The sequence below is a fragment of the Myotis davidii genome, unplaced genomic scaffold (assembly GCF_000327345.1).
Source record: "Myotis davidii unplaced genomic scaffold, ASM32734v1 scaffold2027, whole genome shotgun sequence".
Lineage (NCBI taxonomy): Eukaryota > Metazoa > Chordata > Mammalia > Chiroptera > Vespertilionidae > Myotis > Myotis davidii.
The window spans coordinates 59,890-79,213 of record NW_006297890.1 but is presented as its reverse complement, the minus strand read 5'-3'; the positions used below and the strand labels follow the sequence as shown (position 1 = coordinate 79,213).

Genomic DNA, 19,324 nt, shown 5'->3' with positions numbered 1-19,324 from the left:
CAGAGGGGGCAGGGGGGACAGAGGGCGGGGCGAGTCACAATGTCCTGCTTATTCTCACCTCTGCTCAACTTCCCAGGGTTATATCCACTTTCTCCACTGCCCCCGCTGGAGTCTTAGCTTGTGGTTCATTATGGCTCCCTGACATATTTAGAAGAGGCCAGACCTCCCTCCTTTTGCATTTGAGCATTTGGAGAGTTCTGTCCTCCCCAAATGAATTTCTCTATATTTAATCCCATTTGAATTTTACCGCGTATATGCATTTACTTTTCCAACTTGTCTAGCACGTTCTGCATATTATTCCATTTTCCAAGACACTTGTCACACCACTTATTTTTATATCGATCGTGAATTTAATTAGCAGATGCTTTATTCCAGAAACTAAAACATTATTAAGGATATACTGTGTTACACACAGAAGATAGATGGGGAGCGGTGGCACAGAAAATCAAGAAAGCGTTGAGGGTGTGCTTGTACTTGAATCTATTTTTGTTGAATATATTAAACACCCTGGCAGTGCCAGCCAACACTAACAAACCAATGAAGCCAGCCCGAGAGTGGCAGCAGGAAGTGCAGGCACATCTCGGAGATATTTCAGATTCAGCTCCAGACCAGCACGGTAAAGCGAGTATCACAATAAAGTGAGTCGTCACCGTTTTGCTGGTGGAGGGTCTTGCTTCACTTTTTAAGAAACACAGTCTCCTTGAAGCACAATAAAGTGAAATACAAGAAAACAAGATGTGCCTGTATAAAGCTTTTCAGACTGAATCCTGGTCTTCCCTGTGTCTCATTCATTCCCTGTTCGGAATGGACACTGTTCCCTCCTCCTCTCTGATCATGCTGAGGCCCAGGCTAACAGGAACTGCCTCTTCCCTCTTTTTGTGTAGACTCTCCATCCTTTCAGCCTGCATTAGTCAACTCGGGCGGCTTAAGCAACAGACATGCCTTGCCTCACCATTCTGAAGGCTAGAAGTTCAAGATCAATGTGTCAGTTGGGTTGGTTTCTTCTGAGGCTTCTCCTTGTCTTGCAGATGGCTGTCTTCTCCCTGTATCCTCACATGATCTTTCCTTCCTACCTGTCTGTGTGCTAATCCCCTCTTCTTCTAAGGACACCAGTCATATTAGATGAGGTTCCACCCTAATCACCTCATTTTAACTTAATTATCTCTTTGAAGACCCTATCTCCAAATATAGCCCCATTCTGAAGTACTGGGGGTTAGGACTTCAACATATATGAATTTAGGGTCGGACATAATTCAGCTAACAGCCTATTTACATCTGACTTACAGCTCAAAAAAAAGGCAGGAAAGTGATTATTGGAACTCAGAGGTAAACTCCAGCTCCTTTAGGCAGTCTAGTAAAGCTATCGTAAAAAAATAGAAAATATGACCATATAAACAGGAAAGAGAAAAGTAAGTTTGGGGTACAACCGGTAACCAGGATTAATTTTACTAGGCAAAGGACAATCTATAGACAACTCCTATAGCGTCATAGACTACACCAAAATCATTACATTTTTAGATAACATTCTAGCCACCTAAAAGTATCTTGTTTAAAATACGATATTTTATATACTTTGGAACCTGCAGAAAATAATCCTAAACTAGAAAAATATTTATATTTTCACATTTCAACACACAGATGAAATGTGTTCAGACGGGTCGATCATGATCTACACAAGTGCTATCAACTCTAAAGTGCAGGTCGCCATGCTCAGCTAGAACACATCTCATTTGTTCCCACGCCTCTCAACTAAGGCTTCCTGCTGTTTCTCTGACTCACAACCACTCACCTCCAGTGGTCACCAGGAGTTGAGAAGCTCCTGGTGGAAGGAGTGCTGGCTCTGGAATCAGGCTTACCTACATTCAAAGCTCACTTATTCCAGCTGTGTAGTACTTATACTAGGTAAGCCATGTAATCTTTTAAAGTCAGTTTCCTCTTCTGTGGTGGTTATCAGTGCCTATAAAAGAGAGCTGGTCCAAGATTTAAAAATAATGTATATAGCCTGGCTGACGTGGTTCACTGGTTGAGTGTCAACCTATGAACCAGGAGGTCATGGTTCGATTCCCGGTCAGGGTACATACCCGGGTTGAAAAAATAATGTATATAAAAGCACATGGGAAGCATCTAATAAATAGTGTCCATAGAGGTGCCTCTCAAGAGGAAGGCAATAGAATGAAACATCTGCCTTTATAGAAGCTAAGTTTCCCTTTCCCTCCAAGAAAGAGAAGGAACTTTTGTGCTTCTAGTAATTCCCTCACTCCTGCATTTTCTTTTGGTAATCTATTTCAATTTTTGTGGCCAGTTATGTTTTAGGTATTTATACACCTATTTCTTTTGCCAATAATCATCCATACAAATACATATGATTTTCACAGTGTCAGTGTCTGAAAACCGAACATAATTAAATCTAATAAAATAACATTTTTCTAATGCTGCTTATTTAAATTATATTAAATGCTTATATTGAATCCCAGCGTTGATAGTTCATGAAGTAGCTTCAATCTCAGTTTTAAGCTACTTGATGGGAAAAAAAACTCTGTGATTCAATATAAGTATTTTAGTGCATTAATCTTCAGAAATATTTCTTTCTAAAGATTAATGCACTAAAATATTTACACCAAGCATATCAAAGATCGGACTATTTATAGAGTTTACCTGAAAGAATTGCAGCTTTAGGCATGGGAGGTAACAGAAATGTTACCTCTAATATCCTCTTTTTTTTTAGGGGAGAAGTAATGAAAGAGAAGTCAATCTCTGAGATGGTTTTGATATGCACAATAAGCTAGTCTATCTGGGCTCACAAGTGATTTTGGAATTAACAAATACGTGTCTATCCTGGCAATTGGAAGAAGATAGATGGGCTCCATTAGGATGATACTGCTTTTATAATCTTGATTCTTGACAAGTAAGAAATTTTTCTAATTTTTATTGGTTTTTCTGAACTGCCTGGTTGAACTCTAGAAGGTAAGCAGGACCCCCAGAGTCCTTACAAATAGATTTATTTCCTTTGGAAGAAATATATCTTCCTTATATTTTTGGATATCTTAGATTCGTCTTTCTCTTTGACTATGTAGACATAGAACAAGCTCTTGAAAGAACTATTTTATTTTCCTTTCAAATTCTTCCTCCTGCATAGCTAAATGCATAAACCCTCGCTTGCTTTAGTGACTTCTAAGTGAGACTGCAGCCTTGTCATTTTTTCTTTACTGAGTTGTTCTGAGGAAGAAAATTTAAATTGATTATTGTCTTATCTAGTTCCTTGATGGTACTTTACCACACCCAAGTCCAATAAAATATTGATGAAGCGGTAACACTGAAGACTATCTCATGATTCAGAAACTCAAAACTGTAAAAAGCTTTTGTCTCATAACAATATTTAGAAGGACAACTCAGTAGGTTAGAGGGGCAAGACTGACATGCAAACATCCATCACATTTTATTGAACAAATTAAAATAGATTTAATCTTTAATGTGTGTCCCTAGAACAAAATTTGCTGGATATAATTGTTGATTATATGCTCAGCAGATTGGCTAATTACTTTAGGCAGATGCTTGATGCATATTAATTTGGATTCCATGATGATTATAACTATCTTTAGTCTACAACGTAGCCTCCACTTAGCACAGTCTTGTAACGATAAGGATGTTCACTTGAAATGTAACTGCTGGCAATTCTGTAGGGGACAGGGTGGCATCATGGAGCCCTGAACTACAATAGGAATCTAGATTCTAACATTCAGCAGACCACATGGTCTTAGACCAGTCGGTTAAGTCTCATAATCATGCCAGGCACATCTGCCGCACAGGAATATGGTGTGATTCCAGGGAGCAAAAGCATTATCATGGGGAACCCCAAAAGGAATAGCTTCTTAAACACATTTCCAAAGTAGCACCTTACTAACAACTGTCTGAAGGCAAAATGTTAATTGGTGGTTTAAAAAACTGATATTTCCAAGTGTTGGCAATGATGTGAAGCAACTAGAATTTTCATACATTGCTGGTGAGAATATAAAATGCTACAATCACTTTGGATATTGGCTTGGTAGTTTTTTAAAAGTTAAATATGCATTTACAGTATGATCCAGTGATCACCACAATTCCACTCCTAGGTGTTTACGTAAGAGAAGTGAAAACACAGGACACACAAAGGCTTGTTTATAACAGCTTCATTCATGAAAGCTCCAAACTAGAAATAACCCAAATGTGCCTCGACTGATGAATGGGGTAAACAATTTATATCATAGATTTAGATATAGATATATACTATATATACCATTCAGCAATAAAAAAGGAATGAGCTACTGATATATGCGACAAAATGGATGGATCTCAAAAATAGTATCCGAGCAAAAGAAGCCAGGTACAAAGAAAAGTACATCCTGAATTACTCCACTTCCAGATTCATGTCAAACAAGTGCACAGGCAGAAAGCAGAGCAGTGGTTGTCTGGGGCTGGGAGTTGAGGGAAAACTGATTGCAAAGGGAATTAGGGAATTTTGTGGAATAATGGGGAGGTTCTATATCTTGCTTATGATGGTGGTTCCACAGGTATATATTTTTGACAAATTCATCAAACTGTATGCTTGAAAAGGATTGTATTTTATTATGTGTAAATTATATCTCAATAAAGTTCAGTGAAAGAAATGAACACAGACACACACACACACACACACACACACACACACACACTGGGAAAGCAATGGCAAATGTGGCATTGTAACATTTCAGGCTCTCAGATCCTGAGAAGGTGGCTCACACATCAAAGTTCAGGGCCTGACCTGATTCTACTCACAGGCTGACTTCCTTTCCTAAAACCCTTCCTACCCCCCTGTGAGTGTGATGATGGCTATGAAAGCACTTTGTAAGCCAAAAGCACTGTGTCCAGTTAACAAAGGTGGCAGATGGCCCCTGCTGAGGCCTCTCCTGCACCTGCTCAGGGTCCTGGGCTGCCCCCTGTGTCAGCTTTCTAGGAGGGCAAGACACGGATCAAAAGAGATGCTTCCACGGCCTTAAGTGTTCCTGGCACCCACACTCACTTCCCCTTCCTCTCTCCCTCCTCTCCTCAGCGGAGCTCTTCTCACCTCTCAGAACAACAGTCCTTTGATAACCTGTGAAGGAGTCATGAATAAATGGACATAAAAATAGAGTTCCTTAAGTCACACAGAATTTTTAAAATGAAGTAAATTCTTACTTGTGACTAAGAGCTTGAGCCCAGGGTCAGAGGTCATCCAGGGACCAGCTCCTCCACACCTACTGGGTGTACCTACAACACCTCTAACCTCTCAGTGCCTCAGCTTTCTTGTTTATAAAAAAAAAAAGCAGTCAAATCAATAACCCACACCCTGGCCGGTGTTTCTCAGTGGCTAGAGTGTCGGCCTGCACACTGAAGGGCAGCAGGTTCAATCCCTGGTCCTGGTCAGGACGAGTGTGAGAGGCATCAGGTGAGGATTAATAAAAAAATTTCAGGCTGACATGAGAATTAAATGAGAGAGTGCATGAGAGTCCTAAATGGAGTGCTGGCGGAGAGTAGGGAAGTGACCAGTGAGATCTACAAATGTTTATAGATATTTTTGTCCTGACTGCCCCAATTTCTCTCTTAATTTTCTATCAGATATTAGAGAGTCTTTTTCCTGGCTCCACAGTAATACACCCAGACTCCTTGGTCTGGGAGAGCAGAAAGTTCTCATATTCAGTCAGCCTTATTAAATTGGGAATTGCCTAAAAACACCAGTTACCTAAGACAACTGGCTGGACACAGCCAGACCTTTATAACTGAGTTTTGCATTCCAAGTTGATTGTAAGCATTACAGTTCATCTACATGTACTTACAAAGCCAGTCAGATGTGCTGTAATTGTTTGAACAGGCAGAAAGCTATACACGGTGTTCAAGAAAGGTAGAAAATTGGGTGCTCCAGTGAGCCAAGTAGGGAATTAATAATATATTTAGAATTACTAATAAAATGCCTGTCAAGCAAGCAGCAACATATTACATACCCAAAAAAATCCTGCCTGCTGGGTAGGAGGATGTTCGCTCTTCCTAAGAAGTACATATTCTTGGAAATAAAATGATTCACCCGCAGATGAAACTTCTGGTCCCTAGCATTTTCCTCCTAATTTTTCATTCACTTGTGTGTTTCTTACATCTTCCCCTGTAGCTCCACCAACCCTCCCAGACGTCAGTGGGTCAAGCAGCCTCCCAAGGCAATCTTCTGCACCTGGCTCACAGCCAAGCATCCATGTCTCAAAGCCCTGTCCGGCAGGCTTCTTCCTCCTCCTCCTCGTCCTCCTCTTCTTCAGCTTTGAGCGTGGGCCAGTTAGTCAGCAGTAAGTATCCTTTCTGGCTCAGTTAAGTCATAATGGCCTCCTTGTTGCCTGTTTGCAATGCTCTCCTCTCCTCTCCTCTCTTCTGTTCTCTTCTATCTATCTATCTATCTATCTCTTTCTCGTACTATACCTTCCTCTCTCTTTTTTATTAGCTCAACCTCGAAGAGGAATTTCTGGCCCTGCTAAGCCAATATTTGTATGGAGTCCATGCTATGGGCCAGATGGTTCCTTTGGGATGCAGGCCCGCGAAGCACACCCCCTCCATACGTACCTGTAGGGACTGGTTTCCATTTCAAGTGCTTTCTGATGTGCTGAGTCAGTCCTGCCACTCAGAAGGGAGGAACTGATCAGCTTGCAGGGCATGAGCCATATAGCTCAGAACTGAAATAACCAACAGCAGGCACTGAGCCCACAGGTCAAAATGCTTTTCTGTGTGTTTGAAGTCTCCTGCCATTCTATTAGTAGGTGGCAAAGGAAATAAAAGAGAGCGTGCCTGAGGGTGGGTAGCTGTGTGTGCACAATGAGCTGCCCCCAGGGGCATGTTGGGGAAGCTGATGGGCTAGAGCCATCACTGGACTTACAGTTGCTACATATTTTGAGTATGTTACTTAGATAATTCCCTTATGTCTCAAAACCCGACTACAGAATGAATAGCACATGCAGTATATTCTGATGAGTAATAGTACATGGAGTGATTTCTCAAACTACTGTTTGAGCTTTCATTTGTAGGATTTTCAAGGCACTTTCAATATTTTACTCATTTTAATACTCACAAGGTATTGTAAGTCCTCCTTTTTAGATATTGAACCTAGCATCAAGTGGAACCTGAAAAGTGCAACCCATTTTGACCATCTTATGTCAGAGGAACCAGATTCAGTCTTAGTTGAGAGACCCTGGCACCCTGAATGACCAATATAATGGGTGACAAAGCCAGGATGATAACCCAAGACGTCTAAGTCCATGGATTGTATATATTCTATACACCAGAGCTGCTATAAAAGATAGAATGCTTACACATGAGTTTTATCCAGTGAAATTTGAATGACAAAATATAGCAAATCACCTGAATATCTTTGAATATTTTTAAAAGCCTGGGCCCATGCCTTATAATTAAAACATAAGAGCTTTTCTCTGAGCCAATCTGAAGAGAAAAACTAGACATCTTGCATATTATGAAATATATTATCAAGCATGAAATATGCAATTAAAATTCTTTTTGTCCAAGATTAAATTCACCTAATCTGCACATAGGCTAATGTAGGGAGCCCTAACCCCATACTTCAGATGCAGTTGTTATGTAGGTTAAATTACAGGGAAAACAAAGGGTCAGTCAACCTAAACAGAAAAATAAACACATTTATTGAGCACTGTGTATGCACCAGGGAACTGATTACCAAAAAATACAGAGAATAAAGCAAAATGAATGCTATGATCAACATATGTATAGGGACACTGAAGATATAGTACCTGGTTATCTCAGTTTTAGAAGCTGAGATAGAATAGAAGGACTTGCTATAGTAGTTAATCCTTAAATTGAGTTCAGATGGTAAATGGAGCAACAAATTCCTCCAAAAAGCAAGGTCATAGTTGATCCTGTGGTCAGAACCTTGGTTAATGACCGCCCCATATCATACTCAAAGGGTTCAACAACCTATCATTGTTCCAGATGAACTGAAGTGGGCAAGTCATACAAAAATCTTCCCCACTCCAGGCAAAAGAACGCAGAATCAATGTGTTAGCAATGATAACGGGATCTTCATGTGCAAAGAACACCACATCTGGGCTCAGGATTACCAGGTATGCACATTCATTAGGACATCTGCACAATACGTGTTCACAGCAGCTACACAGCTTGCCTTACGTTAGACCTTGATCAGTCTCTACAGTCATCAGAGGTGAATATACTTTCTATAAGCAGGACTTTTGGAAAGTCTAGAAGAGTCAAACAATTGACTTGGAAAATGTCCCAAATTGGGTTGATTTACACAGTACTGCTTAAATATAGGTAGATTTGGGATTCTTTATTCTTTGCTGGGTTTGGTTTTTCAGTACACTTGTCTTGAACCCCTGATCTGTAAATTTGATTCATAGACAACAAAGGGCTGATAGTCAATACCAGGAAAACCAAAGCTATAAAGTGAATGTAAAGATGCATGGCGACAGTTTGTGGCACAGAGGAACCCCTGGTTCACATAATCACAATTCACATCATTTTCCACAACCCAGTGAAGTCACCATATTGCAAGTAAGCTGTTCTCCCAAATTGCATTGTATGTTCCCAAATGGTTTTTTATTTCTCAGAAATATTTGGTAAATACGTCCATTATTTGCTGTGAGAATAGCACTGAAAAGCAGATGGATGTTTACATAAGGCAGTTAATTCATGCTTGGCAGCTTTTTTAAAGATGCATATTTCTTCTATAAGAATCCCACAAGCAGAGGTTATAGAAGGGTGATATTGAGAGGTGGTGATTATTCAACAGCCCACTTGACAACCTCTTACACGGATGCCCAGGCTAACAGTTGGAAGGAGTTAGATTTTAAAAACTAAACAACACATCTGTCCTGAGCACTCAGTTCAGTATTGGCCAAGTGACCACACACTCAGATTCTACAGAGCGGGTTTGTTTTCACACCATTTGCATTTAGCACCCATAAAAATCTTATTACTTTTCAGCCCGTGCATTCCAGATTAGTTTGGGAAACATCATCACTATATTACAAGTCACTGCCAATTTTCAATGCCAGTTTATTCTAAATCTCCACGTCAGTTAGACCCCATATAGGTCGATCTTCTGGCTCCTCTAACAAGGGAAAGATTCAGGGTGGACCCTGGCGGTCATTGCTAGTCTCTCTGGTCCTGTAATTAATATATTGGGCTGTCTTCATCTGGAGCAAACTTCTACAAAAGGTGCCACTTCCTATAAAAGGTGCAGAGAAACCCAGACCAGGTTGTCCTAGAGCTGATTGGAGGTGCTGAATCCAGCCTGTGCACGACCTGAGGGCTCCCTCTGAGGTCCCATCAATACGGCCTCAGATTCATCCTTAAAACCGGTACAGCCTCCCAGAGCCAGGAGAATGAATGACAGAAAGCCAGATTGACACATCCCAGGGTGGAATGTCAACCTCTGAGCTAATTTGAGAGCTGAGGTGACATTCCGGGAGGGCTTCCACTTACAAGGCCTCATTTTTTTTTTTTTTTCATTTCCCTGCTCAATCAGAAAAGCATACGGGGGTGGGCAAATGTAGATCTACAGTTGTGCGTATGCAAAACACAAGAGTTTATTCTTGGATTTTTGTAATCCTAAACTGCCTTTTGCCCACCCCCTTATTCCTTAAGGAAGAGGAACTATTCAAACAGCAGGAAAAAACCCTCAAGAGTTGAAGACAGAAACTTCAGAATCAGAAAAGATAGCATCAGCTCTTTTAATTAATTCAAAACATCTTATAGACACCATCTAATGAACTCTCACAGTGTGTGAAGACAAGTTACACATGGAATAATCAGGGTAAACTTACAAGGCCTCATGGGTGGGCCCCTTCTTTCCAGGGTGGGCCCCTTCTTTGCATGGTGAGACTTTTGTAGTCTTGAGACCTATGGATCAAAACCATAATAAGGCATTTTGCCATCTGATTTTATGGATAAGAGCCCTAATATAAAGAGAGCCAGGCAGCTCATCTCCAGCAACCAACGAATTTTACAATGTGAGACTGATTTCTCCTCCCTGGGCCTTTGTCCGATAGATCATCTCCCTGTTTCAATTTCACAAGGAAATCTATCTTATCAGTTACATGCTAAGTAGAACCGGGAAAAAGACAAGAGTGGAAAACGTGTGAGAGAAGAGAAGGAATTCTGTCTCTGGTGTAATAAATGCCTGTGTGGGGCCTCACAGAAGCCACTGGGCTCAGTGAGACAGGTGCCTACCGCTGTGAGCCTTAGAGTCAAGTTTGATAGCAACACTGCTCAATGCACCAGGGGTGAGAGTCCATAGCTTCCTTTCCAACTCTGATTATTGTCAGTGATCTGGCAAAAAGCAACCTGCACAATCACACACACACACACACACACACACACACACACACACACACATTTAGTTCCTGGTCTCCAGGAACTAGTAAGGAGACAAACGATAAAAGCAGCAGGGGAAGAGAGAGAAATAAGGTTGAATAGATTTACATAAAATTCAGCCCAAGTCAAAAACCGGCCTGGTACTGCATGGCTTAATCTGGTGGCTGTGCAGGCCCTGGGTCTGGAGCAGATGAGGGACATCCTTCCAAATTCAAGACCCACCTTTCACCAGCTGGTGAACTCAACTGATTCCCATTGATCTCAAGATGGGCCTAATAGAAAGCACAACTTTACTTCCCACACAGGCTACTTAGCTTTGCTCAGAAACAAACTCTCTCCCCAACTCCAGACTACACTGCTCACCCCAGCCCACTGGCACCCAGATGTTTGCCACTTGCTGTATACAGTGGGGGTTGGGATGGGGAAGAGCAAGAACAGGGTGCCTGACCAGGAGCCCTTCCCTTCTGGCCCCACCAGTCTTACACAAGTGGCAAAACAAGTTCTCTGTGGAGTGGAACCTGGTGAATAAAAGTGGCAAAAGGATTCAAAAAAGACAGTGACATGCGGAAGATGCCATGGCCAGACTTGGTCATGTCAGAGCCACAGAGAAGGCCTCTGTCTGTGCAGTCCAGGGATCTGTTGCATCAGAACCCCCTGTGGTACATGTTAAAAATGCACATCCCTGGACCCCAGGTGACTCTCACACCTGCCAAATTAAGTCCACCACCTTCCCACAAGCCACACTGTCACAAGGGCAGTCTCTGGCTTCCATTCTCTCACCCTCGGTTTTGAAGCTCCACTGCCCACACTTGAAGGTCTGCCAGGCCCCCCTGCCTGCTCCCCTGGAGAGAGGCCGGGCCCCTCCTTCACTGGGCCATTTCTTACAAGTGTCCCTCTCTGTTCTAACCAGAGTGCTTCCACGATTATTCTGCTATAATCCTCGCATCCCACACCCAACCCCATAAGGAGTCTTTTTGCACTTTTTTTATCCTAATTGCCCTCCTTCCCCCATGAAATGTTAATACCACAGATATACTGCACCCCTGTTCTGTGTATATACTGTGGCCTTTTGGGGGCCAGAACCATTGTGCTAAGACTTTTCCACCTTCCCCACCACCACCCAGCACCAATCTCGCCTTGGCAACGCAAAATGGGTTCAGCAAGGCAGCAGGTCTGAGAAGGGTTTGGGGGGGGGCGGGGGACAGCCAGAGTCTGTTCCAGCTAACTGCTTGTTCCCAAGTTCAAATGTAGCCCTGGTGCAGCCAAATCTTCTAACGTTTCAAAAGAACATGAAAAATCTAGAGGGTTGTGGGGTTTTTTTTAGAAACTTCCCAATGTTTAAATGTTGGCAAGTAATTAAACAAATGTGTAAGTACCAGAAAAGCTGAGTTTTATTTGCTGAAAAGTTGCTCGTTGTTAACCTCTGCTCTAGGAATTTTTTAAAGGAAGAAATTAGAGGAGGGATTCAAGGCTGTTGTGTGTGGATGAGACCTCCCAGAATCCCTAGCTAACCCTTCAGGCTGCGCCAGGCCACTGTGCGGGTGGGACTTAACCCAGTCCTAGAAAAATGGACTCTTGGGGATGCAAATATTTCTTTCTTTTCATGATAAGAGTGTTTAGAGCCCTGAGCCCAGACGGATACTATAGTCCACCACAATCCTTAGACAAGTACTCAAAGGTATTGAAATGGATGGGTTATTGTGCAGAGAGAGGACGAGAAAAACTTTTCACCTGCGCCCTAGGAATGAGGTGGAGAACAATGGAATCAGCAGGCAGGGAGAATGGCTTCGCTCCAGGCGGGGTCCAGCCGCACTTTGAAATCTTCCACCATCCCCAGCCCATGCTGTCTCCTGCTTGGTGTGTGCTTTCATTTATCCAGGGATCAGTCACCAGGGGAGGGGAGTTTCATTCTCCAGCTGTTGTGTCATTTCCCTTGGTAAGTCCTTAATTGACCGAGTTATCTGGCGCCAAAGGAGCCTGCCCGCCGTAGGTATTTTTATTATGTGCCCTTTCCAGGGACAAAGGCAGCAGGGTCCGTAAACTGCTTGGTGGAGGGGGGATGTATTATCCTCACAGCTTCATCATAAGCATGCTCTTTCGAAGGGTTCATGTGAACATGAGAAATTAGGCAATTTTGCCATCTATTAGCCTGGCTGCATTGGTGACTGAGTGAAGGAAAAATACAAAACACTATTTTCTTCCAAGGGCACTTTTTAGCACTCAAGATTCCAATTAAGACAGTTCAAATTGAAACCTTGCCCATCTTATATTTTTGCACAATATTTGGACATCGTTATGTTGCCTCCCCTGTAGCAGGTGCCTTCCTGCCCTGGCTCTTTGTTAAGCCCTGAGGAAGATGCTCTTGTATTGTGGAAGTGGCGGTGTGAGCAGCCTTTGGTTTTATCTGCAATGGGAATATCTTGAAGGATAACGTGTGGAGGTGCTGAGGATGGGGGCTTGGGCGCCTCACCTGGGAGACCAAGGGAACATCATGCCATGTTGGTTTCCCCACTGCTCTGCTTGAATGAGGACCGTTTTCCCATAAGCCATAAGAAACAGATGTGACTAGATGTATGCTGACATATTGATCCTGTTTTTAAAAACATCTCTACAGATCCCCAAACGGCAGCGGGTGAGGTGGATGGGGTTAATCTGGAGGAGATCCGAGAATTTGCCAAAGCTTTTAAAATCCGGCGCCTGTCCCTGGGGCTGACGCAGACTCAGGTGGGACAGGCCCTCAGTGCCACAGAGGGCCCCGCGTACAGCCAGTCAGCCATCTGCAGGTAACCCGCGCCTGCATGCTTCGCCTCTCCCGGCCGGCCTGGGCCTCCTCTGCCCTTGCAGCTCGGCTTTTCTTCTTCGGGTGGGCAAAGCCGGAGGGGTCCAGGGTGGGAACAAGGTGTGGGGCGGCTCCGTGTTGAAATGGGTGGTCGCGATGGGAATGAAGGTGCTGACGCAGACTTGCGGGCCCTGGCTTGGCAACTCCTGTCAACTCAGAGAACCTCCAAGGCGGCCTCCTGGGAAAGACCCTACCCCAGCCTCCTCCAGGCTGCAGGTGGGTGTCGGTGCAAATGGAAAGCTGCCGGTCCCGGTGGGGGCTCATGCCCCCACTATTTCTGTGAAGGGATGGCTGCCAGGATTTCCCAAGAAAACTCACCATAAAGCAAATGAACCACCTTGGGGCCTCAAAGGAGCTTTTACCTCTCCTTCTCAGATACCAGTTTAAAAGCACATTTTTTTAAAAAAGAAGCACCTGCTTTACGTGGCTCCAAAAAGGGGTCCTGAGAATCTGGCCGAATCTGGCCCACCCCCTTTCCAACACCCCCCCCAAAAAAAATTCTAAAATAAAGAAAGAACAGAATCCAGCCTTGGTTGTGTTCAAGTTGATCTGGGTCAAGCCGCCAGAAGCAGCCGCGCGCATGCATGTGTGTGTTGCACTAATCCGCTGTTTATGCATGAGGCAACAAAGGCACTTCGGGAAGCGCTTTTTCCTCTTGGGCAATGCCTTATGAGTCCTCCTCCATCAGGAACAGCCAAGAAACCAACTCTAAACTCACTTAAGTGGATTTTGTTCTTGGTGATCCATGAAATGCTGCCTTTTTATCTGCTCTTTATACTTTTAATGTATTCCCCAAAGGACGGAAGTGTACTTTTCCTGCAGTTTGAGACTCAGGTTATAAATAACATCAGTATGGGGTAGTAGCTTGCAGCTTACATTTTGCTCAATGATTTTCCATAAAACCCATTGATTGTTGTTAAATACAAAAAGCTCCATAGGATCCTCTCACTTCTATGGCCTCCCCTACTGTTTTTTCTTATAAGATACCTCCCTGTAGAAAATAACCTTTATTCAGTCTACACAAGGAGACTGCTGCTGGGAAATTTGTTTCAAGGCTTGTATATGTTATTCCAAACAATATGTACAGGAGCATCAACACTAACAAGCAGCATCAGTGATACGAATGCTGCTGCTCCCTGTTGGGAAACATTAATTTTGGTTCATCTTGACAGCCTTGCGATAAAGGCAGCCACAGGTTTTGAAGTTGTTGCCAATTTGCTATTGTTACTAAGGTCCTCTTTGGCTTATTTTTAGCCCTAAAATCTGATTTCCTTCTATAGGTTTAAGTGCTATCTAATGTTTTCACTGCCATAGGGAGTGTTTCTTGGGCATTCCCAATCAAATATGTTGATGTCTAAAGTCTTCCCCGGGGGAGGCCAAAAAGCTATGGCTGAAATGATCAGAGACCTGGGAATTCATTGTATAAAAGAATATGTCGATGCCTCGACTTTTTTGGCCTTTCTGTAGCTTCTGGTATTTCAGTGAGATGATTTTATGAGCTCGCTACCATGAAAAAAAAAAAAGAAAGAAAAGAAAGAAAGTCTTAAAAGAAACCAAAATCTGACATAGAAACAATTCGAGTTCATTTAAAGGTGAAAGAAATCTGCACACACAGGTGTCACTTCTCCCTTCTTTGCTGCAGGGACTCCCAGGTGCTGTTTTGATAAGTTCCTCCTAATTAGAGACACAGAGGAAAAAACACCACCAATATGACTGGACACCCCTATCATAGGCTTCCTCCCCGTGCCATGGCGCTGTGAAGAGTTTGAGCTTTAGGACTTTTCTAGGGAATGACGGGAAAATGAGTGATGTGGCAATTAACAGGACAATGAGAGTGCCGGGGAAGCTTGCCACAAGGGATGAGCTCACTAAATGACATGAAATTCATTTTTATTGAAAGCAAAATGTACTTCCTCCCTCTCTGACCAGGACTTGAAGTTGTATTTTATTTTTATAAAATAAACAAATAACTCCTTGAACTATGCTTGGACGTGAATGCTAGAAGAATTGCATTAAAATTTCATACTATTTGCTCTATGTATCACAACGTAAGATATCCAAAATGCAGCTCCAAAAATACGATCATGGCACATAAAGGAAGCTTATCCTTTTGTGTCCTTTTGCAAGATTCCTTACAAAACATTTCTGCCTGACGAAAGCAGGTTCATTTTGGCTCTATGAAAACAGACTATTGTCATAAGATGCACTCCGCCATCAGACGGCTGTTTTTCAACAGCCCTGAACTTTAAGAGAGAGAGGAGAATTCTGTGCGCCCAAAGTTGTCAGATCAGAGGGTCATGAATTTGAATTTAGAATAAACAAACAAACAAGAGGAACTGTATGTTTTTCTATTGCATTGAAAATGAGTATAACTTTTACACCGAGATGTTAAAGCACTCTACATAATTTTACCCAAGATGCTTCATATTTTTTTTAGTCAGTGTAGCAAAGAATTGCTGATGGCAATTGATGTACAGAAGGCCCCCCTCATTTACAGAAAATAATATCATTCAAGTACAGGTTGCAGATATCACACACTAAACGCAGCTTGATGCCCTGGTGCAAAAGTACACTGATGCTGGGCAGGGTTTGGAAGGCACAAGGTGGCCGGAGCACATCTGGGGATGGGCGTTCATAGTAATTACAGTGTGTCCAGCCATTTGAGTCCAGCAGTAAAGTAGCAACAGGACATGTCTGACCTGAAAAGGGAACATGTTGTTGACATACATCTGGTGAAAATTGTTTGTTACCAGAGGGTTGGGGTGGAAGACAGAGACAGAGTGAGAGAAAGGGGAGAGAGAAAGATTACAATGAGACACAAAGATGAAAAGAGAGCTGTACAAGAAACTTGTCCTATTTGCCACCACTAACTGTTATAAGAGATATTTCTATAGACCAATGAATGGGGGAATTAAGGAAAACATAAAAAGGGTCATTTTCAATGAAAGAATATGAGAGCTGTTGTCTTTGATGTCACTTTCTGGTGTTAATTTCTACCTTAGAATTCTGAAGATTGGGGGAATGGTGTAGTGTGATTAAAATAAAAGCTGCGGGCACATGCCCATTAGGGGGTGTGCAGGAGGCAGCTGATTGATGTTTCTCTCTCATTAATGTTTCTACTCTCTATCCTCCCTTCCTCTCTGTAAAAATCAATAAAATATATTTATAAATAAATAAATAAATAAAAGCTTGTATCTCGAAAGTTTACAGGAAAAAGATCTAGGAGTTGTTTTGTTTCTATTGTGAAGGCTCATGGGTTGCGCTGTCTCCATCTCCCCTGCCCTGGTCTGTGTCCGCGCGTGTGGGCTGCATGCACTGGCATGAGGCATGCGGGAGGGCGGGTGCTGGCTTGAGCGGGCACAGCTACCTTGCAGCTGGCTGATAATCTGGAGTGAATTCGCTCTGCCAGTCAGTCAGGCAGGCAGGCAGGAGGCCCACCCTGGCAGAGGACTCAGTTTAAGACTGTTCTTTCTCAATTCTCCCCCCAGACACACCATCCTGAGAAGCCACTTTTTCCTACCACAGGAAGCCCAAGAGAACACTATAGCTAGCAGTCTGACAGCCAAACTGAACCCTGGCCTTTTGTATCCTGCCAGGTTTGAAAAGCTGGACATCACCCCTAAAAGTGCCCAGAAGATCAAGCCGGTGCTTGAGCGGTGGATGGCTGAGGCTGAGGCCCGCCATCGAGCAGGTATGCAGAACCTGACCGAGTTTATCGGGAGTGAACCATCCAAAAAGCGCAAGCGGCGCACCTCCTTCACCCCCCAGGCCCTTGAGATCCTCAATGCCCACTTTGAGAAGAACACACACCCCTCCGGGCAGGAAATGACCGAAATTGCCGAAAAGCTGAACTATGACCGGGAGGTAGTTAGAGTTTGGTTCTGCAATAAGAGGCAAGCCCTGAAGAACACAATTAAACGCTTAAAACAGCATGAGCCTGCCACGGCTGTTCCCCTGGAGCCCTTAACAGACTCTCTGGAAGAAAACTCCTAAAGGGACGCCCACCAGAATCAGAGGCAAACTCCGCAGAAACTAAGCTCCATCCTTGGGACTCCACCAATAGACCACGAAACAAACAAACAAATGCATAATAAGTTAAAAATAAAAATTTAAAATAGCCCTCGTCATCCTCCTTATCGGTAAAAGACTAAGAAACCTCCCAAGTGGACGGAGTGGTTTATACATGTCCATTGGTTTTCAAAAAAAAGGAAAAGAATTTGTTTTTGAAAATTTTTAAACAAGGAATGCATCACACTGCAGGTGTGTGTGGTAGGCTAGTTCCCTCCCCCACCTGTCTCCCCACAGCCAGTTTTTTAATGGACTAAAAGCGAACCAAATAACCACATACTTTTTTCTGTATAGTATGAAAATGTGAACACATTTTAAGGAAAAAGAAAAACAAAACTAAACCAAAAAAAAAAAAAAAAACGAAAAAACACACACACACAAACAAGAAATACCAACAACAAAAACTTTGATCCGTTCAAAGCGAATACAAGCCTGCCACCTGGAGGAAGGATTGCGTTCTTTCAGGTTCTAAGTGCTGATTCACTATGAAACCTATTAACCAAAGTCATTGCCAATGCGATCGTCAGTCTGCTCTTCTCTGCGTGTCAAGTTGTGTTACAAAGTTTTACGTTTGTACTTACTGGAAACCTGGGAAGCTGACTTCTCCCATCTTTCCCGTCTGTTGTCACCTATGGAGTGGGTGCCATTGTTGAAGCCATTCTGTGAGGCTCACTATTTGCTTTTACTTTGTCTGGACAGGGTTTTTTTCTTTTTTCTTTTCTTTCTTTTTTGTTGCTGTTGTTGGGAGAGGGGGGCATCCTGGATTGTGTGCCAAAGCATTTGTTGCTTTCTTCTCACGATGACTTGTGGGTTTGAGAAAAGAAAATGGAGCTTGCACTTCTCTTTGTCCCTCCATCTCCCATCTCCCTCATACGCGGCCTCCAGTCTGCTGGAAGGCCACAGGGTGGGAACAGTGTCTCTTCCACTCAGATCCTAGTGACATGCAGGCGAGACTCCAGAACGACTAGGGCTTTGCTCGATGAGCTGTCAACAATGGCATAAGCTGTCACTGTGCTCACTGTCCACACCAGAGCGTGGGATTTTTCTCAGTCTGTCGGCCACGTACATGGAGAGCTGATCAAAACTAATTTTGTAGTATAAACAAACATAAGCTGCACATTTGGTTCAATACTTACATCTGTGTTATGCTTCTGTGCAAAGCAATTTCTCTCAGAAGTCTGATAGCCAAAGAAATGTCTCAAGATTTCAGTCAGCATACACACGTAGCATGCACACACCCACATGAACACACACAAAGTAAACGGGCCAAAAAGAAAGATAGAGTGACTGGATCTTTAAAGGCCATCATGTACCCTGTAAATCCCACCTTTTCTGCTACTTCTTTCATTCCAATAGCAATGGCAGACTTTTTTCGGGGGGTGGGGGAGAGTGGTCAATTATTCTTGGAATATATAAATGGAGCAGAAAGTTGGCAGACAAACTTAAACCATTGGAATTGGGCTCTGGGTTCTTGAGGGGAAAAGAAGTTTTAACAATGAAGTGCCTCCTCTCAAAGGAAAAATACAGAGTGGCTTATCGACCACATCAGAATAGCCTTCACTATCAAAACTTAGGGATTATTTCATTTTTCAAAATAAGTTACTCAAAAGATCTGTGGGCCAAAATAACCTAACAAGCCAGAGGGAAAAGCAAGATGGGAGGATGGCTGTGCACGTGAGCACTTGAAACCTGTGGTTGGTATTCTCTACAGGTACAGGCAACAGGTGTTGCGTTGAAGGAGCAGGGAAAAGGAAACCATCAATATGCCTGCTGTTAAAATGTAAATATTCCTGAATAATTCGTTAATAAGCATGCCCATGCACTCCCTACAAGTAAATTGTAAAAGGAAAAAGAGAAAGCCCACCTCAAGTTGCCCAACTGATGAGAAATGCCATGTTCCCTCCCTGAGGAGGGTTTGCGTCTCTTCTGGTAGCCCCTTTGCTGGTTGGGTAAATGCAATGGTTTAATTGTCCCCCTTCCCCCGGGTGATTCATGCAGCAATCAGGACATCACCAGCAAGGAAAC

At 43.0% G+C, this 19,324-nt stretch overlaps 1 protein-coding gene across 1 annotated transcript in view; it reads left to right on the top strand.

Moving 5' to 3' along the window:
* The window catches only part of LOC102751554 (POU domain, class 6, transcription factor 2), a 110,369-nt gene extending 92,753 nt beyond the window's left edge, over positions 1–17,616 (top strand). Inside the window, exons 3-5 of the mRNA XM_015570465.1 lie at positions 6,155–6,323; positions 13,007–13,175; positions 16,720–17,616. Coding sequence (XP_015425951.1) covers positions 6,155–6,323; positions 13,007–13,175; positions 16,720–17,224 — 843 coding nt within the window. The 3' untranslated portion in view covers positions 17,225–17,616. The remainder of the gene's footprint in view (positions 1–6,154; positions 6,324–13,006; positions 13,176–16,719) is intronic.
* Positions 17,617–19,324: the final 1,708 nt, after the last annotated feature.